The sequence below is a fragment of the Nerophis ophidion genome, linkage group LG12 (genome assembly GCF_033978795.1).
Source record: "Nerophis ophidion isolate RoL-2023_Sa linkage group LG12, RoL_Noph_v1.0, whole genome shotgun sequence".
NCBI classification, from domain to species: Eukaryota; Metazoa; Chordata; class Actinopteri; order Syngnathiformes; family Syngnathidae; genus Nerophis; species Nerophis ophidion.
Genome location: NC_084622.1, coordinates 19,068,876 through 19,094,797, shown reverse-complemented (window position 1 = coordinate 19,094,797; position 25,922 = coordinate 19,068,876). Strand labels below are relative to the sequence as shown.

At 41.5% G+C, this 25,922-nt stretch overlaps 2 protein-coding genes across 5 annotated transcripts in view; both read right to left on the bottom strand.

Moving 5' to 3' along the window:
* The window catches only part of zgc:136858 (uncharacterized protein LOC678543 homolog), a 31,981-nt gene extending 18,516 nt beyond the window's left edge, over positions 1-13,465 (bottom strand). For 3 of the 4 annotated variants that reach the window (XM_061917007.1, XM_061917008.1, XM_061917009.1), the window contains exons 1-9: positions 13,453-13,465; positions 10,285-10,346; positions 10,105-10,219; positions 8,267-8,441; positions 8,078-8,189; positions 5,669-5,775; positions 5,479-5,605; positions 5,291-5,411; positions 2,843-2,928 (exon numbers count right to left, since the gene is read on the bottom strand). In XM_061917007.1, coding sequence (XP_061772991.1) covers positions 2,843-2,928; positions 5,291-5,411; positions 5,479-5,605; positions 5,669-5,775; positions 8,078-8,189; positions 8,267-8,441; positions 10,105-10,219; positions 10,285-10,342 — 901 coding nt within the window. In that variant the 5' untranslated portion in view covers positions 10,343-10,346; positions 13,453-13,465. Of the gene's footprint in view, positions 1-2,842; positions 2,929-5,290; positions 5,412-5,478; positions 5,606-5,668; positions 5,776-8,077; positions 8,190-8,266; positions 8,442-10,104; positions 10,220-10,284; positions 10,347-13,452 lie in introns of those variants that run through there. The other variant, XM_061917010.1, reaches the window with a different exon arrangement.
* Positions 13,466-13,719: 254 nt separating this feature from the next.
* The window catches only part of LOC133563073 (interleukin-17 receptor A-like), a 19,373-nt gene continuing 7,170 nt past the window's right edge, over positions 13,720-25,922 (bottom strand). The window contains exons 8-11 of the mRNA XM_061917000.1: positions 25,661-25,735; positions 25,514-25,586; positions 24,954-25,049; positions 13,720-16,839 (exon numbers count right to left, since the gene is read on the bottom strand). Coding sequence (XP_061772984.1) covers positions 16,130-16,839; positions 24,954-25,049; positions 25,514-25,586; positions 25,661-25,735 — 954 coding nt within the window. The 3' untranslated portion in view covers positions 13,720-16,129. The remainder of the gene's footprint in view (positions 16,840-24,953; positions 25,050-25,513; positions 25,587-25,660; positions 25,736-25,922) is intronic.

The following is a 25,922-nucleotide window of genomic DNA, read 5'->3' as shown; positions in this document are numbered from 1 at the left end:
TGCTACTACAATGCACATTAATGGAGATAGCAAATGTAAATGTCATTTTGCATTGGTGACCCGTATTTTGCATGCACTTGTTTTTGCAGTATTTGTCTGCCACATGTGGAAGGCTGCTCTGTGAAAATAATGCAGACGTTTAACCGGTCCCCGGTGCAAAAAAGATTGGGGACCTCTGCTCCAGAACAGGGGTGTCCAAACTTTTTCCACCGAGGGCCGCACACTGAAAAGTCAAGATATGCGGGGGCCATTTTGATATTTTTCATTTTAAAAACCAATACAATATATCTTTCTTTTTTTTTAACCTTTAGGGCTCCCTTCTAGTGTGGTCCCAGGGACCCGGAAGGCTGTCAGTCATAAAAATGTCAAAAATAAAATTTTCTTTTTCTATTCATTCAATGCTTGAATCTCTAGATTGGGGGTCGGATACTCGCGGCTCTAGCACCGCCCTAGTGGCTCTGTGGAGTTTTTTCAAAAATGAATGAAAAATGGAAAAAGACGAAGGGGAAAAAATATATTTTTTGTTTTAATATGGTTTCTGTAGGAGGACAAACATGACACAAAGCTTCCTAATTGTTATAAAGCACACTGTTTATATTAAACATGCTTCACTGATTCGAGTATTTGGCGAGCGTCGTTTTGTCCTATTCATTTTGGCGGTCTTTGAACTCACTGTAGTTTGTTTACATGTATAACTTTCTCCGACATTCTAGGACGTGTTTTATGCCACTTCTTTGTCTGTCTCATTTTGTCAACTAAACTTTTAACATCAACAAAGGTGAGTTTTGTTGATGTTATTGACTTGTGTGGAGTGCTAATCAGACATATTTGGTCACTGCATGACTGCAAGCTAATCGATGCTAACATGCTATTTAGGCTAGCTATATGTACATATTGCATCATTATGCCTCATTTGTAGCTATATTTGAGCTCATTTAGTTTCATTTAAGTCCTTTTAATTCATTTTGTATCTCATGACACACTATCTGTATGTAATACGGCTTCTAAATTTGTTTTGCGGCACCAGACCGATTTGTTTTTGTGTTTTTGGTCCAATATGGCTCTTTCAACATTTTGGGTTGCAAACCCCTGGTCTAGATCAACTTCAGGTAATAGAATCCAAATAGTTGTTTGCCAATACCCTCTTTTTATGGCGAAAATACAAAATAAGCGCTATTTTCCCTCAAAACATTTTCTCAGTGGAGCCTTTGATGTCACACAAGTGCAGCCCTAAATAGGACAACAATTCATAACAACATGGATTTAAAATCATTATTACGTTGTGAGTGAAGAAAAAAGCCCTACTAAAAGGGCCCCACTCATAAAAGTGATGGAAATAAGTCATTTATATATACGTTTTTGTTTTTTTGTACTTTTAACGCCTAAGTCTCCAGATCAACTTTGGATCTATCCGTCTACTATAAGTTTTTGGGGAAAAAAATTCATGGTTTGTTTTATGCTCTTTTGGTCTAATAAAACTTTGTTTTGTATGCCAAACACACAAATATTTCAATATTTTCCACAAAAAATATTTCAATTGGGAATTTTTAACGTGAAGCATTGCAGCCATGACCGATTGATTTGGATTCATTATTATTTTTTGCGCAGCCACGGCTTTTAAAGGCCTACTGAAATGAGATGTTCTTATTTAAACGGGGATAGCAGGTCCATTCTATGTGTCATACTTGATCATTTCGCGATATCGCCATATTTTTGCTGAAAGGATTTAGTAGAGAACATCGACGATTAAGTTTGCAACTTTTGGTCGCTAATAAAAAAGCCTTGCCTGTACCGGAAGTAGCAGACGATGTGCGCATGACGTCACGGGTTGTGGAGCTCCTCACATCTGAAAATTGTTTATAATCATCGCCACCAGCAGCGAGAGCGATTCGGACCGAGAAAGCGACAATTTCCTGATTAATTTGAGCGAGGATGAAAGATTCGTGGATGAGGAAAAAGAGAGTGAAAAACTAGAAAAAATGAAAAGAAAATAGGGATTGTAAACAAGGAAACACCGGCTGTGTTTGTGTTGCTAAAGGCGGCCGCAATACACCGCTTCCCACCTACAGCTTTCTTCTTTGACGTCTACATTATTAATTGAACAAATTGCAAAAGATTCAGCGACACAGATGTCCAGAATACTGTGTAATTATGCGATTAAAGCAGACGACTTTTAGCTGTGATCGGTGCTGGAAGAACATGTCCGCTACAACCGGTGACGTCACGCGCACGTGTCATCATACCGCAACGTTTTCAACAGGATACCTCGCGGTAAATTTAAAATTGCAATTTAGTCAACTAAAGCGGCCGTATTGGCATGTGTTGCAATGTTAATATTTCATCATTGATATATAAACTATCAGACTGTGTGGTCGCTAGTAGTGGCTTTCAGTAGGCCTTTAAAGGGAAAAAAAACAGTTTTGTGTTAATGGAGTCAACATTGCGACGGACTCTCCTTACATTTCACCTGTTTGCTTGTTTTTTGTATGTTTTGGTTTTATTGGGATTTTAAGGTCATTAGAAAATGAACTGTGGGCCGCAAATGGCCCCCGGGTCACACTTTGGACACCCTTGCTCTTCATCATGGGTGTCCAAAGTGCGGCCCGAGAGTCAAAATGCTATGACTTAAACAAAATGTTAAAAAAAAACGTGAAGTATAAGAGAAAACAGGTGTAAGATAACCATAAAAAGATGAAATGAAGCTGCTGATCATGTTGTTTTTTTTCACAAAATAACCCAAACATGATATAATTGAAGGCGGAGTCTATGTACAGTATATCAATGTACAGTGCGGGACAAGACCGGAGAAGAAGAGTGAATAAAAGATTGTAATGAAGGATACTGGCATGAAGGGACTTTCCTTTGGTCAGCTCATTGACTCGCTGAAGAATGTACGGCGTCACGTCTCTTCCTCTGATGCCTTTAGCGCTGAAAGAAACAATGAAGAACAAACAGAGAAGATATTTAAATTACAGATGTAATGTCCTAACGTGGAGCTGATCATTGAGTAGTATCATGGGGGAAAAAACATCTTGATTCCCTTGTTAGAGAGCAGAAAGTTGTGTAAAAACTAGTGAAAGATTGAAAACACATCATTAACAGCTTTTCCATACTTTCATAGATAAATGTCCACCGTGAAGAGGACATTCTTGGCGGGTGTTAGACTCATTCTGCTTCAGTGAAGGGAAATGAAGTCACTTGTATTATGGTCAATGTTTATATTCATCTTGGAGATAGCCAGTTTAAATAGTAGGATTTCACTTTGGGCACATAATAACATACTTAGTTTGACATTTGACTTTTACTACCATATTTCCTTGAATTTCCGCCGGGTATATAGTATGCACCTGCCTAGAATTACTGCCGGGTCAAACTCGTTTCGCAAGATAATTAGCGCATGCTTAGCATTACCGCCGGCTCAGGATTAACGCCGGGTCAAACTCGTTTCGCAAAATATTATTTTTATTAGCGCATGTCTAGAATTTCCGCCGGGTCAAACTCGTCACGTCACGAGTGACACTTCACCTGTCATCATTTTCAAAATGGAGGAGGCTGATTTCAATAATTTGAAATCGCATGAAGGGAAGAAGATTTAGAGCTATTCAGTAGGATTTAAGGTCCAAGCTATTGAATATGCTAAAAAGAACCATAAGCAGCTATGTTTTATTAATATACCGTAGCTGCGTGTGTCAAATATGAGTCATTAAATGACTCCCGCCTCCTGGTGGTAGAGGGCGTTAGTGATCCTTCTTGCGACTACTCGGCTGCAGAAGAAGTGACAACAAGCAGCAAGAGTGAGCAGCGATCGTTTATTTTTTCCTCTTGCTTGCACTTTTAACATGGAGGATTACATATCTAAAATAAAACAGTTTTCTTAACTGGACTTTCAATCGATGCAGGAGGTAATAAAGGAAGATCTCCATCGAGACAGAGAGACTTTTAAAACTGAAGAAAGATAAGGAAGAGTTCTATGAACATGTTATCGATGCTTTTGATCAGAAGGAGCTGCGCATGGACTTCATTTATAAGTAAAGGTAAGACCATAATAACGTTTTTTTTTTAATTAAAAATGCTTTTCATGATGGTATCTTTACATCACACTCAAATTTATAAGCACAGGCCTAAATTTAACGCATGTATTTGTTAAGTGCCCGATTGAGAAGAGGTTTCACATTAATTAGCGCCCCGGCGTCAATTGAAGGAAATACTGTCATGACGCGGAGTCGAACCCGCGCTTCCTCGGCGGCTGGAGCTGTGGCCGCCTGTGCTGACAGCGCGCCAAGATGCGCCTCCTTTGACGGCGCACTCAGACTTGTCCCCACTCGTGTTGAGCGCAGCACGCCTGCGCAGCAACAAGCCTGTAGTCAATCAACAATCGACACACCTGAACTTGATGAAAGGGAGCGGCATAAAGACCAGCAGACCCAAGGTACCTTTGCCAGAACGTCGCTAACCTTCCTGTAAGCTTCACGTCTGGCATCCCCTTCCCCGTGATTTCCTCACCTTTGCTTTGCGCTCTCTCTGTGTATCCCTGGTTCATGTCTCTTTGTGTGTTCACAGTGACTCCCCTGCCTTCCGTGATCAAGCCTTGTCCTTCGACATCCAACCGGATTCCTGACTGCCCTCCTCGATCCACGACCTCCCTGCTCGGACCCAGACTACACTGCCTCGCTCCTCCCCACGACCCATTGCCTGTCCACGAACTGCTTCTTTGTCTTGCCCCTCGTGATTCGACGAAAGATTACAACCAACACTCACTGACAACAACCCTTGGTAACATTTACATTATTAATATTACACATAGTCACACTCATTCACTTAAAGTAGCATACACATGTCACATATTTATCAAAGGTTTAAAATAAACCTTAAAAGAACCGCAGTTCTGTCCTGGTTGTCGCCTCCTTCCCTTTGAACACAACAAATACGGTAGATTAATTGTTACTAGTAAAAGTGGCGGCCCAGGGATGAGGTGGTGACTTGTCCAGGGTGTACACCGCCTTCCGCCCGATTGTAGCTGAGATAGGCGCCAGCGCCCCCTGCGACCCCAAAAGGGAATAAGCGGTAGAAAATGGAAGGATGGATAGTAAAAGTGGCATTGCTAAGACCGTCATCTGATAACGCCGTTATGGCGAGGACAGACTGTAACATGTTATGGCGAGGACGTAGTGTAACATGACGCCATCATGTCAGAGCATTGGTGGTATAGTGGTTAGCATAGCTGCCTTCCAGGCAGTTGACCCAGGTTCGATTCCCGGCCAACGCACACCTTATGTTGCTGTTTTCCTACTTTGCTTCCTCCAGCGCTGCTTGTATGGCCCCCTCCATCTGCCGGCCTGCCGCGGCGTGCTCCTCAGGGATGGGCACGGCGATGAGGACGCCACTCTGGACGCCCAACGAAAGAGCGCTTTCTGAGGGGACATTGGACCAAGACGTTGACCCTCCTCAGGCGTGCAGGACATGGAAATAGTCACCTACCGATGAGCTCTGCGGCTTTGTCAGGATCGCAGACTTGACACGGCGAGGTGAAACCGCTGGATGGGGAGAAGAACGCTGGAAATTCCTTGGACGGCCCATAGGTGGCGACACAAACACCCTGCGTCTCCTGATCGGAAAGTTCCAGTCACACTTCGAAGAACTCATTCTGAATGACATGCAGACATCTTACCAGGTACTCCAGCGTGCGGCCGATGTCCAGGATAGACTTGACGCCAGCGGACACCACGGCGATGGGAGTCCTGCTCAGTTCTGTCAGATCAGCACTGATATCCAGACCTGCACAAATAATGTTGGAAAAAGATAACAATACAGCAAGTTCAAACCCCGGCCGAGTCGTACCAAAGACCATAAAAATGGGAGCCATTACCTGCCTGCTTGGCACTCAGCATCAAGACTTGGAATTGGGGGTTAAATCACCAAAAATTATTCACTGGCGCGGCCAACACTGCTGCCCACTGCTCCCCTCACCTCCCAGGGGGTGATCAAAGGTGATGGGTCAAATGCAGAGAATAATTTCGCCACACCTAGTGTGTGTGTGTGTGCGTGCGTGCGTGCGTGCGTGCGTGCGCGCTTGCGTGCGTGCGTGACTATCATTGCTACTTAACTTAACATTGGAATCTTTGTTACGTTGAGAGGTTTAGTTTATGTCACCATCTGGTGGTCAACTAAAGTAACTACCTTTAATTGTACTTTCACTCCATTGGTGTGCAGAATTTACTCATATGACCCACTTAAACAACCTTTCCTAGTCACGGCGTGGAAAACGAAAGTCAACACAATTGGTCACCCACAACACCCATCCATCCATCCATTTTCTACCGTTTATTCCCTTTTGGGGTTGCGGGGGGCGTTGGCGCCTATCTCAGCTACAATCGGGCGGAAAGCGGGGTACACCCTGGACAAGTCGCCACCTCATCGCAGGGCCAACACGCACAACACAACCTGCTCAATTAAATTTGTAGATATTATTTAAAAAAAAACATAAATTAACATAAAACATTTTTTTAAATGACACCCATTTAAAGCTGCTTGGTATTTCTGATTGATTAAGGAGGTTGTCAGGCAAGTAAACAAGGTTGGAGTTGAACTTTTTTTTGTATACAAATGAATGCATTGTCATTGTCTAGAAATTGAAACAACAACAAGAAAACAAATCTGTAAAAATATTTGAAAGTGATAGAAGAGCAAAGGAAATACAGATAATTATGTTAAAGAGTGAACAACACAAGTCTAAGACTAGAGCTGACCAATCAAAGTAGAAGACTAGATGTGACTAATTTAAGTCTAAAACTAGATCTGACCAATCTAAGTGCAAGACTAGATTTGACCAATTTTAAGTCTAAGACTATATCTGACCCATTTAAGTCTAAGGCTAGGTGTGACCAATGTAAATTTAAGACTAGATGTGACCAATCTAAGTCTAAGACTAGATGTGACCAATTCAAGTCTAAGATTGGATGTGATCAATTTAAGTCTTAGATTAGATATGACCGATCTAAATCCAAGACTAGATCTGACCAATCTAAGTCTAAGACAAGATATGACCCATCTAACTCTAAGACTAGATGTGACCCATCTAAGTCCAAGACTATATGTGACCCATCTAAGTCCAAGACTATATGTGACCCATCTAAGTCCAAGACTATATGTGACCCATCTAGGTCCAAGACTATATGTGACCCATCTAAGTCCAAGACTAGATGTGACCCATCTAAGTCTAGGACTAGATGTGACCAATCTAAGTCTGAGACTAGATGTGACCATTTTCAGTCTAAGATTAGATCTGACAAATCTAAGTCTAAGACTAGATGTGACCAATTCAAGTCTAAGATTGGATGTGATCAATTTAAGTCTTAGATTAGATATGACCGATCTAAATCCAAGACAAGATATGACCAATCTAAGTCTAAGACAAGATATGACCCATCTAACTCTAAGACTAGATGTGACCCATCTAAGTCCAAGACTATATGTGACCCATCTAAGTCCAAGACTATATGTGACCCATCTAAGTCCAAGACTATATGTGACCCATCTAAGTCCAAGACTATATGTGACCCATCTAAGTCCAAGACTAGATGTGACCCATCTAAGTCCAAGACTAGATGTGACCCATCTAAGTCCAAGACTAGATGTGACCCATCTAAGTCCAAGACTAGATGTGACCCATCTAAGTCCAAGACTAGATGTGACCCATCTAAGTCCAAGACTAGATGTGACCCATCTAAGTCCAAGACTAGATGTGACCCATCTAAGTCCAAGACTAGATGTGACCCATCTAAGTCCAAGACTAGATGTGACCCATCTAAGTCCAAGACTAGATGTGACCCATCTAAGTCCAAGACTAGATGTGACCATTTTCAGTCTAAGATTAGATCTGACCAATCTAAATCTAAGACTAGATGTGACAACTGGAAGTCTAAGACTAGATGTGCCCAATCTAAGTCTAAGACTAGATCTGACCAATCTAAGTCAATGATCAAGAACTGATTAAGTCTACTTGGATGATAGTCCAAACGTCTTCTAAGACAAACCAAACAGTCCAGTTTTGAGATTGTTCTTAGTTTTGAGATCTTACTGTTGTGTCCGTCTCTGTGGACTCCCCCGATGCCACCGGTGACAAAGACAGGGATGCCAGCCCGGTGCGCTGCTATCATGGTGGCCGACACGGTGGTGCCCCCTGAGAGCCCCTGAAGAACAGGTGGTGTGGGGTGGTCAAACACGTGGCAGGCAGGCCGATGCACAGCTTTGAGTGTTGCAGGCTCACCTGACTAACGACATAGGGCAGGTCTCGTCGAGACACCTTCATGGAGCCGTCGCAGCGGGCCAGGAAGTCCAGCTCCCCTGAAGACAGTCCCACGTGAACTTTGCCCCTAATCACTCCAACGGTGGCGGGGGTGGCCTTTTCAGCTCGCACGATGGCCTCCACCTCTAGAGCTGTTCTACAATGACACACTCATCATGATGGTAGAACACATTCCTTCACCACATGACACACTCATTGTGACGGTAGAACACATTCCTTCACTACATGACACACTCATCGTGACGGTAGAACACATTCCTTCGCCACATGACACAATCATCGTGACGGTAGAACACATTCCTTCACCAAATGACACACTCATCGTGATGGTAGAACACATTCCTTCACCACATGACACACTCATCGTGACGGTAGAACACATTCCTTCGCCACATGACACAATCATCGTGACGGTAGAACACATTCCTTCACCAAATGACACACTCATCATGATGGTAGAACACATTCCTTCACCACATGACACAATCATCGTGATGGTAGAACACATTCCTTCACCAAATGACACACTCATCGTGATGGTAGAACACATTCCTTCACCACATGACACACTCATCGTGACGGTAGAACACATTCCTTCGCCACATGACACAATCATCGTGACGGTAGAACACATTCCTTCACCAAATGACACACTCATCATGATGGTAGAACACATTCCTTCACCACATGACACAATCATCGTGATGGTAGAACACATTCCTTCACCAAATGACACACTCATCGTGATGGTAGAACACATTCCTTCGCCACATGACACAATCATCGTGACGGTAGAACACATTCCTTCACCAAATGACACACTCATCATGATGGTAGAACACATTCCTTCACCACATGACACAATCATCGTGATGGTAGAACACATTCCTTCACCAAATGACACACTCATCGTGATGGTAGAACACATTCCTTCACCACATGACACACTCATCGTGACGGTAGAACACATTCCTTCACCAAATGACACAATCATCGTGATGGTAGAACACATTCCTTCACCACATGACACAATCATCGTGATGGTAGAACACATTCCTTCACCAAATGACACAATCATCGTGATGGTAGAACACATTCCTTCACCACATGACACAATCATCGTGATGGTAGAACACATTCCTTCACCACATGACACACTCATCGTGATGGTAGAACACATTCCTTCACCACATGACACAATCATCGTGACGCTAGAACACATTCCTTCACCACTTGACACAATCATCGTGATGGTAGAACACATTCCTTCACCACATGGCACAATCATCGTGATGGTAGAACACATTCCTTCACCACATGACTTCACCACATGACACACTCATCGTGATGGTAGAACACATTCCTTCACCACATGACACACTCATCGTGATGGTAGAACACATTCCTTCACCACATGACACAATCATCGTGACGCTAGAACACATTCCTTCACCACTTGACACAATCATCGTGATGGTAGAACACATTCCTTCACCACATGGCACAATCATCGTGATGGTAGAACACATTCCTTCACCACATGACACACTCATCGTGATGGTAGAACACATTCCTTCACCACATGACACAATCATCGTGATGGTAGAACACATTCCTTCACCACATGACACACTCATCGTGATGGTAGAACACATTCCTTCACCACATGACACAATCATCGTGACGGTAGAACACATTCCTTCACCACATGACACAATCATCGTGACGGTAGAAAACATTCCTTCACCACGTGACAATCATTGTGACGGTAGAAGACATTCCTTCACCACATTGCATACCTGAGGTTGTGAGGATAGGGCATGCCGTGAGTGATGATGGTGCTCTCTAGCGCCACCACCGGTCGGTTTTCCGCCAGCGCCTGTGACACTGATGGATGAACTCTGAAGACTCTGTCTAAAAAAGTCCTCCTGGTCATTACAGGTGTGTAGAATACACTCCTCTACTAAAAGACTACTCACCATTGTTCAATATGGACAGTCCTCTTCTGAGGACCAGAGTGCTCGCTCTCTTCAGCATATTTCTTCATGACGACATAAGAGAGCACATTTTCTTTTACGTTCTAAATATTGCATGCCTTAAAAGTACAACCTGTGACCTCAGCAGTGACATGAGAAGGTAAATAGTGCAAGCACCGGGTAAGGACAAGGGGTCTTTAGCTGCCATGGAAGTTCTTGGATTTTACAATCCAGTGTGAGAGGTTAGAACTTTGCCTCCAAGTTAGACAGAGGTGGTGATTGTCAATCAATCAATGTTTATTTATATAGCCCCAAATCACAAATGTCTCAAAGGACTGCACAAATCATTACGACTACAACATCCTCGGAAGAACCCACAAAAGGGCAAGGAAAACTCACACCCAGTGGGCAGGGAGAATTTACATCCAGTGGGACGCCAGTGACAATGCGGACTATGAGAAACCTTGGAGAGGACCTCAGATGTGGGAAACCCCCCCGCCCCCTCTAGGGGACCGAAAGCAATGGATGTCGAGCGGGTCTAACATGATACTGTGAAAGTTCAATCCATAGTGGCTCCAACACAGCCGCGAGAGTTCAGTTCAAGCGGATCCAAGACAGCAGCGAGAGTCCCGTCCACAGGAGACCATCTCAAGCGGAGGCGGATCAGCAGCATAGAGATGTCCCCAACCAATACAGGCGAGCGGTCCATCCTGGGTCCCGACGAGCGGTCCATCCTGGATCTCGACTCTGGACAGCCAGTACTTCATCCATGGTCATCGGACCGGACCCCCTCCACAAGGGAGGGGGGGACATAGGAGAAAGAAAATAAGCGGCAGATCAACTGGTCTAAAAAGGAGTTCTATTTAAAGGCTAGGGTATGCAGATGAGTTTTAAGGTGAGACTTAAATGCTTCTACTGAGGTAGCATCTCGAACTGTTACCGGGAGGGCATTCCAGAGTACTGGAGCCCGAACGGAAAACGCTCTATAGCCCGCAGACTTTTTTTGGGCTCTAGGAATCACTAATAAGCCGGAGTCTTTTGAACGCAGATATCTTGCCGGGACATATGGTACAATACAATCGGCAAGATAGGATGGAGCTAGACCGTGTAGTATTTTATACATAATTAGTAAAACCTTAAAGTCCCATCTTAAGTGCACAGGAAGCCAGTGCAGGTGAGCCAGTACAGGCGTAATATGATCAAACTTTCTTGTTCTTGTCAAAAGTCTAGCAGCCGCATTTTGTACCAACTGTAATCTTTTAATGCTAGACATGGGGAGACCCGAAAATAATACGTTACAGTAATCGAGACGAGACGTAACAAATGCATGGATAATGATCTCGGCGTCTTTAGTGGACAAAATGGCTCTCTCAGCCAAAAAGGTTCCCGACCCCTGCTCTAGCGTTTAAATCAGGGGTCACCAACGCGGTGCCCGCGGGCACCAGGTCGCCCGTAAGGACCAGATGAGTCGCCCGTTGACCTGTTCTAAAAATAGCTCAAATAGCAGCCCTTACCAATGAGCTGCCTCTTTTTTTTAATTGTATTTATTTACTAGCAAACTGGTCTCGCTTTGCTTAATTCTTAGAGAGACCAAACCCAAATAGAATTTGAAAATCCAAGAAAATATTTTAAAGACTTGGTCTTCACTTGTTTAAAGAGATTCATTTATTTTTTTACTTTGCTTCTTATAACTTTCAGAAAGACAATTTTAGAGGAAAAAAAATACAACCTTAAAAATGATTTTTAGGATTTTTAAACGCATTTACCTATTAAATTCCTTCCTCTTCTTTCCTGACAATTCAAATCAATGTTCAAGTAAATTAATTTTTTTTATCGTAAAGAATGATAAATACATTTTAATTTAATTCTTCATTTTAGCTTCTGTTTTTTCGACAAAGAATATTTGTGAAATATTTCTTCAAACTTATGATTAAAGCTCAAAACAAATATTTGTCTTTGTTAGAAATATAGCTTGGTCCAATTTGTTATATATTCCAAAATTAATCTTAATCAGGAAAAATTACTAATGATGTTCCATAAATTTTTTTTTTTTTTTTTTTCAAAAAGATTCGAATTAGCTAGTTTTTCTCTTCTTTTTTTTGGTTTAATTTTGAATTTTTAAAGAGTCAAAATATATTTATAAAAATATTTGTCTGTTTCTATATATATTTATTGTGAGAAATCATTACGATGATCAGTGTTTCCACAAAGATGAATATCATTAATTATTAATAATAACATAGAGTTAAAGGTAAATTGAGAAAATTGGCTATTTCTGCCTATTTATTTAAGTGTGTATCAAACTGGTAGCCCTTCGCATTAATCAGTACCCAAGAAGTAGCTCTTGGTTTCCAAAAGGTTGGTGACCCCTGCTTTAAATAGATCCCCCTTTTAGACCAGTTGATCTGCCATTTCTTTTCCGCTCTGCCCCCTCTCCTTCGTGGAGGAGGGGGTCACAGGTTCGGTGGCCACGGATGAAGCGCTGGCTGTCCAAAGTCTGGACCTAGGGTGAACTGCTCGTCTATGCATCGGTTGGGGACGTCTATGCGCTGCTGACCCGTCTCCGCTCGGGATGGTCAGCTGGCAAAGCAGACACTAACGCTGGAGCAGCTCAGAGAGGCAACTCTCAGTGAGTCAGAGGAAAAATCCTGACCTAACAGACAACTTTTGAAAAAGTGGCAATCACATTGGGACAACAGGACACATATAATAGACAGAACACAGTAGGAGCGGGAGGAACTGTAAGGGGGAGCACAAAAGAGGAAGGAATCATATCACATGATATATTAAGACACTCCAGACTGAATAAGTAAATACTTTAAAATACTAAATGAAATACTAAATACTTTATAAGTAAACACCTAAAGGGATTATGTGAGAGCTGCAATGAGGTAGAGTCCGTGGAACTAAGAGTAATTTAGGATACAGAGGACAGCAGCAACCAGAATTTTCGAGTAAAGTTTCTTGAAGAGAAAATACAATTTGGTATAAAATGTCCTCCATGTTCCACCTTCAGAGGGACACACTTTAGAAACTGACACCCAAATTCTAGAACCTCTTTTTCCTAGCCCTAATTCAGTCCTGGTGCAAAACAGGTCTTCATCAGACTTCAATCAATCGTCTAACCCGATAAAAGAGTACATCTAATGGAGTGTATGATGTGTGTCTTACCTTCTCCACTGCAACAGATAAATGGAAGAGACACTCTCGGTTGGCCTGAACTTTGACCCCCAGCACTGTTTACAAGGCCAGCGAGCATCAGCCAGATACTCTGCTGCTCAACTACTCCACAAGTGGCTCACTGTGGGCTCAAAAATCAACTACAAAACACATGCAAATACAAATATTTCTAGTTTTGCCGATGTATATAATAAAAAATAAAATTGATACAATATATCAATACAATGAAAGAGTTTTTGCAACACAAAAAGCCATTTATTACGAATAAAAAGTACAGTCATTCAACATTTTATTTTGACAAAAAAAACATTATTCCACAGTTATACGTTTTATTTGCCAATAAAGAACTCCATAATGACGTGTTTTGCCATAAAAAGGTATCTGCTAACTATGGCACAGTACACCTAAACATACACCTTCCCTCGCCTCAAACATTCACTTTCACCACATTTTCTTTTGAAAGGTCCTAAATGAAGTATTTCCAAGTACAAGAAAGTATGGCTGAACAAATTGAAGATATCAATACTCAAGTAGTATTGGCCAAACCAATCAGTATCGTGACCACTGATTGGCTCAGCCTCTTATTATATTGTATTGAGAGTTTAAATGTGACTAAAGGGTTTAGAGAACTCTCATCAGTTGAAAAACTTATTTATAAAGTTGGGAACAGTTTTATGCTCTAGTTATGACAATATTTAGATTACAATGAAATATTTTGCGTAAAAGTATGAATGAATTTATACCATGAATTGATTTACGTGGACCCTGACTTAAACAAGTTGAAAAACTTATTGGGGTGTAACCATTTAGTGGTCAATTGTACGAAATATGTACTGTACTGTGCAATCTACTAATAAAAGTTTCAATCAATCAATCAATCAAGCAGTCGTGTCTAAATCCAAGGAACAGCGATACATGAGGGAGGACTGTGCTGGGGTGATGATATTATTCTAATGCAGGGATTCTCAAACGGTGCTGGTCTACCTAGTGGTACTACAAAGAGTCAGTGTTTTACTTCCTTATACTGTATTCCAACACAGTGTTACTGTTCAAACTGAGTATAATGTTGCAGTGGCCAAACATATTAAATGATAAATGGGTTGTACTTGTATAGCGCTTTTCTATCTTCAAGGTACTCAAAGCGCTTTGACACTACTTCCACATTTACCCATTCACACACACATTCACACACTGATGGAGGGAGCTGCCATGCAAGGCGCCAACCAGCACCCATCAGGAGCAAGGGTGAAGTGTCTTGCTCAGGACACAACGGACGTGACGAGGTTGGTACTAGGTGGGATTTGAACCAGGGACCCTCGGTTGCGCACGGCCACTCTCCCACTGCGCCACGCCGTCCCATTTTTATTATTATTATTATTATTATTATTATTATTATTTATCTATTACACTTGTTAAATAAAACCTCTGCCTTTTTTTAATGAATATTTAGGCCTACTACACTATTGCCTTTAAAAGTCGGTCATTACGGTGTTATTTGAAGAGAACAGTTTGAGAACCACTGATCTAATGCATTTATTTTCTCTTACAGAGTGAGATCTGTTTGTAGAACAATGCACAGATGTGGGTAGAGTTGCCAGAAATTGTACTCAAGTAAGAGTACTGTTACTTTAGAGATGTATTACTCAAGTAAAAGTAAGGAGTAGTCACCCAAATATTTACTTGAGTAAAAGTAAAAAGTATCTTGTAAAAAAATACTCAAGTACTGAGTAACTGATGAGTAACCTGTTTGTTTAATGATGACGGCAACATGTAATGCACAAAAACATACAAATAGCAATGAAAAAATTCACAGCCAGGAATATCTCTTAAGCAACTAAATATTAAATAATATATATTTGGTATTACACTGTATTGAAAAAAAAATTGAAAATGAATTTTACCTTTGCAAGCTCATTATACTATTAACTAAGTTTTATATTCATAAATGTAAGTTTCTCAATACCCGACCTGTTTTTTGTGCCTTTAAAAAAGATTTAGAACTCTACATTAAAACACTACCTCTAACAAGCAAAAAGCTGTGAAAACGATGATGCTGTATTCCAAATTTAAGTTATTTACTGATATTGAGTGAGCCTATGGCTTTGCACTTTGTTTATTTTATATATATTTATATATTTGTTTTTTGGATTCTATTTTAGTTACTTTAAATTTACAACCCCCTGGCGCTGTTTTTTACTTTTTTTTCCTACTTTTGATTATTATTTTCAACTGTTTGTAAATGTGGAAATTTTTAAATAAAAATGTATTTAAACAAAAGTGTGCAGTTAATCATGTGACCGCCTGGCTCTGTTTGATTGGTAAAACGGAGTCAAAGGTCCCCAGTGACTGCATTTGATTGGTGAAACGCAGGCATGTGATAGATCCTACTTTGAAGGTCTGTCTGACAAAACGAAACAAACAAAGCGTGCATTAACAGATCGATAAAAATCAGTAGCGAGTAGGGACTGAATGTAGATAAATGGAGCGGAGTAAAAGTAGCGTTTCTTCTCTATAAATATACTGAAGTAAAAGTAAAAGTATGTTGCATTAAAACTACTCTTAGAAGTACAATTTATCCCAAAAGTTACTGAAGTAAATGTAACGGAGTAAATGTACTAGCCACCTCTGACGATGCATGCTGCACTGACTTGACAGGAGTGGTTTCTCCTCAGTCATCCACCCATTCTTCTTCAAACCAGTGTGGGTGATCCAGCTGGTAGTCCCTGAAAGCTTCAATAGCCTCCTGCAGAGCTCCACCAAAGGGGCAACGGTGATACTGTTCCTCCGACAGACCTTGAATGTGACAAACTCGACCCGGGCCGTGCTTCTCGGCGTCCAGGATTCGGAAGAAGAGCTCCTCAAATTGCTTCATAAGCTTGTATCGAACCGTGACGTTGAAAGGCGAGGGAATGTCCTCAGGAGAGGAAATGTCTTCGAAGTAAGCTACAATGTACTTCTCCAGGGAAGCACTGCGTACCAGACGGGGAACGATGAGGCTGAGAGCTGGAGTAAGCATGTCACCTGAGGGAGAGCGCTGGTCGGACTTCAGGAGCACCGGCTTCTCCCCACACATGGCTCTCCATTTGGCTTGGACTCCTGCCGAGCACAGGACCAGGATCTTGGCTGAGGAGCTTTCCATTTGTTCCCTCTGCCGGTCCAGCCACTGAACATGGCCCAGTATTCCCAGTCTGGTGGAGTCCAGCTGGTCCAGGACCACCTGGATGCCGCATTTGGCCGTCAGGAAAGCGCAAAGCTTGAGGACGATGTTTTGGTACAGAGGGTGGTCGAGGGAGTAGATGATGAGGACTTGTCGTCTTCCCGGCGCGTGAAAGCTTTCTGGATGTTCATCCGCCGCAGACGACGGCACAGTGACAGGAGCTTCAATAAAAACGTGGTCACAGTGTCATTACTTGTGTTCAGGGAGGACCCAGAAATTGTACTTGAAGTTAATGTACCAACGATTGTCATTGGTACTTTATTCTTTGCATTTGACCCATCACCCTTGATCACCCCCTTTGAGGTGAGGGGAGCAGTGAGCAGCAGCAGTGGTTGGCCCGGGAATCATTTTTGGTGATTTAACCCCCAATTCCAACCCTTGATGCTGAGTGCCAAGCAGCGAGGTAATGGCTCTCGTTTTTATAGTCTTTGGTATGACTCGGCCGGGGTTTGAACTCACAACCTACTAATCTCAGGGTGGACACTCTAACCACTAGGCCACTGATAATGGCATAGGACCCCTTAAGCTAGAGTACCGGTACTTTAGAATAATAGGACTCTGGGTTGGGGAGGAGACCCTGCCTTAAGTGGAGGAGTTCAAGAGCTTTGGAGTCTTGTTCACGAGTGAGGGAAGAGTGGATCGTGAGATCGACAGGCGGATCGGTGCGTCGTCTTCAGTTATGTAAACGCTGTATCAATCCGTTCTGGTGAAGAAGGAGCTGAGCCGGAAAGCGAAGCTCAGTTTACCGGTCGATCTACATTCCCATCCTCACCTATGGTCATGAGCTTTGGGTTATGACCGAAAGGACAAGATCACGGGTACAAACGGCTGAAATGAGTTTCCTCCGCTGTGTGGCGGGTCTCTCTCTTAGAGATAGGGTGAGAAGCTCTGCCATCCGGGAGGAGCTCAAACTAAAGCCACTGCTCCTCCACATTGAGAGGAGCCAGATGAGGTGGTTCGGGCATCTGGTCAGGATGCCACCAAATGCCTCCCTAGGGAGGTGTTTAGGGCACGTCCGACCGGTAGGAGGCCACGGGGAAGACCCAGGACACGTTGGGAAGACTATGTCTCCCGGCTGGCCTGGGAACGCCTCGGGATCCCCCGGGAAGAGCTGGACTAAGAGGCTGGGGAGAGGGAAGTCTGGGTTTCTCTGCTTAGGCTGCTGCCCCCGCGATCCCACCTCGGATAAGCGGAGGAAGATGGATGGATGGATGGATAACAAGTAAAAGTAAAAAGTAGTCATCAAAATAATGACTTGAGTAAGTATTATGTGAAAAAACTACTAAAGTATTGAGTAACTTGTGAGTAACTTCTGATTTATTTAGTAGTTATTTTTAATTGTTCTTGGACTACAATTGTAGTTTGTGTGTGTGTGTGTGTGTGTGTGTGTGCGTGTGTGTGTGTGTGTGTGTGTGTGTGTGTTTAAAACAACTGACTTCAACGTGTTTTGTGTAGTTAGAAGTAGAATTGCTGTCAGTAGAAAAGTGACAGAGATGATGATACAAATGTTGTTGGAAAGAAATGATTGAAGATGTGTTTGCTGCCTCGTCTGACGTCATGTGACTTTTTACACTCAGTACGTTTGTATACACTAAATGAGTGGTTTTTTTTTTATGAATTTATTAATCAATCCAACAAAACACTACCATTACAATGCAATAAATTCCAAAACCAAACCCAACCCAGCAACATTTAGAATAGCAATAAGCAGAGCAATTGAGGACACAAACATGACACGGTACAATCTAAAAGTAGTGAAACAAAAATGAAAATGATCAATATTAGTAACAATTTCAAAATAGCAGTGATTAAAAATCTCTCATTGATACCATCATAAAAAACATTTATAATAAAACAAAAAAAGAAAAATAGTGTCACAGTGGCTTACACTTGCATCGCATTTCATAAGCTTGACAACACACTGTGTCCAACATCTTACACAAAGATACAATAAGTCATATTTTGGTTCATTTAATACTTAAAACAAATGTAAATAATGGATCCCATATTCCAATATATGACTCATTATTATCTAAACTAAATGCAGTTTTTTCTACTGATATTATATCCATAGCTTTGTATGAGTTGGACTACCAACATCTATGAACTTTTTTTAATATTACCCTTTTTGTTATTATGCATATTGAAAGAAATGCATTTTAACTCTTTGATGACATGTTACTAAATTGATGGAGATCTCCAAGAATACAAGTTTGCAGAGTCATTGGGATGTTTGTATTAAGGAATGTGATTGCTTCCTTTGTTGTTTTTAACTATAAATCTTTTATTCCCTGACATTCCCACAATAAATGAGTGTGTTTTGTCCAATAATTCAGTTTCTTCCAGCTGCATGTGAAGTTGTACTTTCTTATGTGTCATGTGAGTGATGGCCATACGCAGTGTGCCTCTCCTACACTAGGGGGCGACATCTCCTTCACACATGTTACATGTTAATACAGTAGAAGAAGATCATGCCGGGTGCTAATAAAGTAGCAACTTTAAAGCTAACAGATAAGTACAACTTTGCACTGCTTTTTTTAAGTTGTTGGTAATGTTTGAATGTGTTGAAATGACACTTGTGGTCATTAGGATCATCACAGACGTACACAAAGAGGGTCTTTGAAGTCAAGTGTTTTAGGAGGTTTGTTGTGTCAAAAGGTGCTGCTGTCATGTCACCGAGTGAAAGTGTCTTCTTTGGAAACATTCTAAATATGTAAGTAGCTCTATTTTTTATTATATTTAAAAATACTGACATATTTCAGCTTCGATATCTTTACTTTGTGTGTTTGGCGTATGTAAACAGTTTCTCCCCACCGGCTTGTTCAAACAGTCACGTGACTGCCAGGCTCAGTTTGATTGGTGAAATGCAATCAAACGTCACCGATGCTTGCGTTGGATTGGCTAAACAGAGTCATGAGACGGTATCTGCCGGAAGAATGCTCGCCGCCATAAGAATACGTCTTTGAAAGCATTAATTAAAGACCTACTGAAAGCCACTACTAGCGACCACGCAGTCTGATAGTTTATACATCAATGATGAAATATTAACATTGCAACACATGCCAATACGGCTGGTTTAGTTTACTAAATTGCAATTTTAAAATTTGTGCGAAGTATCCTGTTGAAAATGTCGCGGTATGTTGAAGCGTGCTCGTGACGTCACGGATTGTAGCGGACATTTTGATCCAGCACCGATCCCAGCTCTAAGTCGTCTGCTTTAATCGCAGAATTACACAGTATTCTGGACATCTCTGTTGCCGAATCTTTTGCAATTTGTTCAATTAATAATGGAGACGTCAAAGAAGAAAGATGTAGGTGGGAAGCGGTGTATTGCGGCCGCCTTTAGCAACACAAACACAGCCAGTGTTTCCTTGTGACTCTCTTGCCTCCTCCCACCGGCCGCCCCCGACAGTCGGAGGGGGGGGGGAAAAAATCTCAGCCCGGCTGCCTTGCCTCGTCGAGAAACGTGGCTTCCCTCGGAGACACTGGCGGTCACCACACCCGTGGCCACACCCCTCCGACTTTCAGGTACGACCATATAATCTCACTAAAACACTACTAACACAATAAGCAGATAAGGGATTTTCCAGAATTGTCCTAGTAAATGTGTCTAATAGCATCTGAATCGCTCCCACTGCCCTCGTCTTTTTTCTTCTTCTAGTTTTTCACTCTCACTTTCCTCATCCACAAATCTTTCATCCTCGCTCAAATTAATGGGGAAATCACAGCTTTCTCGGTCCGAATGGCTTTCGCTGCTGGTGGCCATGATTGTAAACAATGTTCAGATGTGAGGAGCTCCACAACCCGTGACGTCACGCGCACATCGTCTGCTACTTCCGGTACAGGCGAGGCTTTTTTATTAGCACCAAAAGGTGCGAACTTTATCATCGATGTTCTCTACTAAATTCTTTCAGCAAAAATATGGCAATATCGCAAAATGATCAAGTATGACACATAGAATGGACCTGCTATCCCCGTTTAAATAAGAACATCTCATTTCAGTAGGCCTTTAATAGATTATGAATAATTGTGATATAAATAAATGCAACGATGGGACTAAAACTCAAAGTAGCGTTTTTTTCGTCACAAAAATACTAAAGTAAAAGACAAAAGTGTGTTGCATTAAAAGTACTGTGACAAGTACACTGTGTACAAAAGGTTACTTCAGTAACTGTAACAGAGTTACTTACTGCCCACGTCTGGTTGTGTGGGCTCAACAAAAAGAAGGGCATGAGCAAAGTGACATAAAAGCCTTATTCACCCTCTGACATGTGCTCCTTATGTCAGATGATGGTTCAGTTTGAAGGTTCCTGGTCTGAAATTTGGTCAGGGAGTTTTTCAAAAGTGTTTTTTTCATTTGATTAGAATAGGAAGTAAACATCAAATATAATATATAGTTTTGACAAAAAAACAGTTCCACCAAAAACCTTGCAAGATGTGTAAAATCCAGTGGAAAAAAATGCCATCTGAGGCAATTAAAGCACCAAGTGCTCAGGATGGTCTCCTGCTGGACCCACTGTGGACTGGACTCTCACTATTATGTTAGATCCACAATGGACTGGACTCTCACACTATTATGTTAGATCCACTATGGACTGGACTCTCACACTATTATGTTAGATCTACTATGGACTGGACTCTCACACTATTATGTTAGATCCACTATGGACTGGACTCTCACTATTATGTTAGATCCACTATGGACTTGACTCTCACTATTATGTTGGATCCACTTTGGACTGGACTCTCACTATTATGTTGGATCCACAATGGACTGGACTCTCACACTATTATGTTAGATCCACTATGGACTGGACTCTCACACTATTATGTTAGATCCACTATGGACTGGACTCTCACACTATTATGTTAGATCCACTATGGACTGGACTCTCACACTATTATGTTAGGTCTACTATGGACTGGACTCTCACTATTATGTTAGATCCACTATGGACTGGACTCTCACTATTATGTTAGATCCACTATGGACTGGACTCTCAGACTATTATGTTAGATCCACTAAGAACTGGACTCTCACTATTATGTTGGATCCACTATGGACTGGACTCTCACACTATTATGTTATATCCACCATGGACTGGACTCTCACTATTATGTTAGATCCACTATGGACTGGACTCTCACTATTATATTAAATCCACTATGGACTGGACTCTCACTATTATATTAGATCCACTATGGACTGGACTCTCACACTATTATGTTAGATCCACTATGGACTGGACTCTCACTATTATGTTAGATCCACTATGGACTGGACTCTCACACTATTATGTTAGATCCACTGTGGACTGGACTCTCACAATTATGTTAGATCCACTATGGACTGGACTCTCACTATTATGTTAGATCCACCATGGACTGGACTCACTATTATGTTAAATCCACTATAGACTGGACTCCCACACTATTATGTTAGATCCACTATGGACTGGACTCACATTATTATGTTAGATCCACTATGGACTGGACTCACACTATTATGTTAGATCCACTATGGACTGGACTCTCACACTATTATGTTAGATCCACTATGGACTGGACTCACACTATTATGTTAGATCCACTATGGACTGGACTCTCACACTATTATGTTAGATCCACTATGGACTGGACTCTCACACTATTATGTTAGATCCACTATGGACTGGACTCTCACACTATTATGTTAGATCCACTATGGACTGAACTCTCACTGTTATGTTAGCTCCACTATGGACTGGACTCTCACACTATTATGTTAGATCAACTATGGACTGGACTCTCACACTATTATGTTAGATCCACTATGGACTGGACTCTCACACTATTATGTTAGATCCACTATGGACTGGACTCACACTATTATGTTAGATCCACTATGGACTGGACTCTCACACTATTATGTTAGATCCACTATGGACTGAACTCCCACTATTATGTTGGATCCACTATGGACTGGACTCTCACTATTATGTTGGATCCACTATGGACTGGACTCTCACACTAGTATGTTAGATCCACTATGGACTGGACTCTCACTAGTATGTTAGATCCACTATGGACTGGACTCTCACACTATTATGTTAGATCCACTATGGACTGGACTCTCACTATTATGTTAGATCCACTATGGACTGGACTCTCACACTATTATGTTAGATCCATTATGGACTGGACTCTCACACTATTATGTTAGATCCACTATGGACTGGACTCTCACTATTATGTTAGAGCCACTATGGACTGGACTCTCACTATTGTGTTAGCTCCACTATGGACAGGACTCTCACACTATTATGTTAGATCCACTATGGACTGGACTCTCACACTATTATGTTAGATCCACTATGGACTGGACTCTCACTATTATGTTAGCTCCACTATGGACTGGACTCTCACACTATTATGTTAGATCCACTATGGACTGGACTCACACACTATTATGTTAGATCCACTATGGACTGGACTCTCACTAGTATGTTAGATCCACTATGGACTGGACTCTCACTAGTATGTTAGATCCACTATGGACTGGACTCTCACTAGTATGTTAGATCCACTATGGACTGGACTCTCACTATTATATTAGATCCACTATGGACTGGACTCTCACACTATTATGTTAGATCCACTATGGACTGGACTCTCACTCTATTATGTTAGATCCACTATGGACTAGACTCTCACTATCATGTTAGATCCACTATGGACTGGACTCTCACACTATTATGTTAGATCCACTATGGACTGGACTCACACACTATTATGTTGGATCCACTATGGACTGGACTCTCACACTATTATGTTAGATCCACTATGGACTGGACTCTCACTATAATGTTAGATCCACTATGGACTGGATTCTCACTATTATTTTAGATCCACTATGGACTGGACTCTCACTATTATTTTAGATCCACTATGGACTGGACTCTCTCACTATTATGTTGGATCCACTATGGACTAGACTCTCACACTATTATGTTAGATCCACTATGGACTGGACTCTCACACTATTATGTTAGATCCACTATGGACTGGACTCACACTATTATGTTAGATCCACTATGGACTGGACTCTCACTAGTATGTTAGATCCACTATGGACTGGACTCTCACTAGTATGTTAGATCCACTATGGACTGGACTCTCACTAGTATGTTAGATCCACTATGGACTGGACTCTCACTATTATATTAGATCCACTATGGACTGGACTCTCACACTATTATGTTAGATCCACTATGGACTGGACTCTCACTCTATTATGTTAGATCCACTATGGACTAGACTCTCACTATCATGTTAGATCCACTATGGACTGGACTCTCACACTATTATGTTAGATCCACTATGGACTGGACTCACACACTATTATGTTGGATCCACTATGGACTGGACTCTCACACTATTATGTTGGATCCACTATGGACTGGACTCTCACTATAATGTTAGATTCACAATGGACCGGATTCTCACTATTATTTTAGATCCACTATGGACTGGACTCTCACTATTATTTTAGATCCACTATGGACTGGACTCTCTCACTATTATGTTAGATCCACTATGGACTAGACTCTCACACTATTATGTTAGATCCACTATGGACTGGACTCTCACACTATTATGTTAGATCCACTATGGACTGGACTCACACAATTATGTTAGATCCACTATGGACTGGTCTCTCACACTATTATGTTAGATCCACTATGGACTGGACTCTCACACTATTATGTTAGATCCACTATGGACTGGATTCTCACTATTATTTTAGATCCACTATGGACTGGACACTCACTATTATGTGAGATCCACTATGGACTGGACTCTCACACTATTATGTTATATCCACTATGGACTGGACTCTCACTATTATTTTAGATCCTCTATGGACTGGACTCTCACACTATTATGTTAGATCCACTATGGACTGGACTCTCACACAATTATGTTAGATCCACTATGGACTGGTCTCTCACACTATTATGTTAGATCCACTATGAACTGTACTGTCACACTATTATGTTAGATCCACTATGAACTGGACTCACACTATTATGTTGGATCCACTATGAACTTCTGCGGTCCCCTCCAATGTTTCTCATTGTCATTACATTGGGTTTAGTTTTTCCTTTCTCTGATGTGGGATCTGAGCCCAAGGATGTGGTTGTGGCTTGTTCAGGCCTTTGAGACACTGGTGATTTCGGGCTATATAAGTAAACACAGATTGATTGATTGAAGTGCAAGATGGAGACAATATTACCTTTGGAAGAGACTCTCCACAGCAGGCAGGCAAAGCAAACGCCAACAATGACCAACACAAGTGTGCTTTTAATCATGACAGTCCGCCGTGGATAATCTACAAAAAAAGATGATTATTAGTTGAAAACAAATGTAAATAAATGTCCTCTATATAATCTGCAATGAACAAATACTCATTAATTGCAACAACTAACATTTTTAACTTTGATAATGCATAAGAGTGCATGAGAATGTCCAAATGAAAACATTGCTCTTCAATGGTTATTTAATAATACAGTAGGCGTAATGTACATCAGAACCAATGTTGTCATGACGGAAAGGTGCAAACTGCTGAATGAATCACTGCTAAGTCAGCATTGATAGCGCTGATGAGTTCACTGGAAACAAAAGTATTCCAAGGCCAGCCCATTTCAAGCGTTTACAGGGGTAGATCAGCGGCTGGATGCTGACCACACATGATATCTAAATGCAGCTTTGACATTTTCTACATCAGGAGGTTGTCTTTGAAGCTAATGAGAGACTGTCAGGTGTCACATGATAGCAAGCGATGACAGTACTTACACAAGCAGTGGTTGATAGTCCTCTGCTCTGCACGGCAAGACTCCCTCTGGCATCTTAGGAAAAATGGTTTTACCTTACAAAGAAAATAGGGAAAAGATGAAACATTTGATGTTCAGTTCACATGTTTTTGGACGAGCCACGACTCACCGTTATTGTCATCTGGCACTTTAAGAGCTGCGACACATCCAAGGCAAACGCCACATTCAGAGAAGTGTTGTTGGCCTATTTGGGAAATGAAATAATCTTTTCAGAAAAATACCTTCTACATTTTTCAACTCTATGTTGTGTGGATGATACATAAGTCTGTATGAACCTGCTCTATGCAGTGAAGTTGTCACCTTGTGAGAATGCTAAATAAAAAGAGAATACAACAAATCCTTTTCAACTTATATTCGATTAGATAGACTGC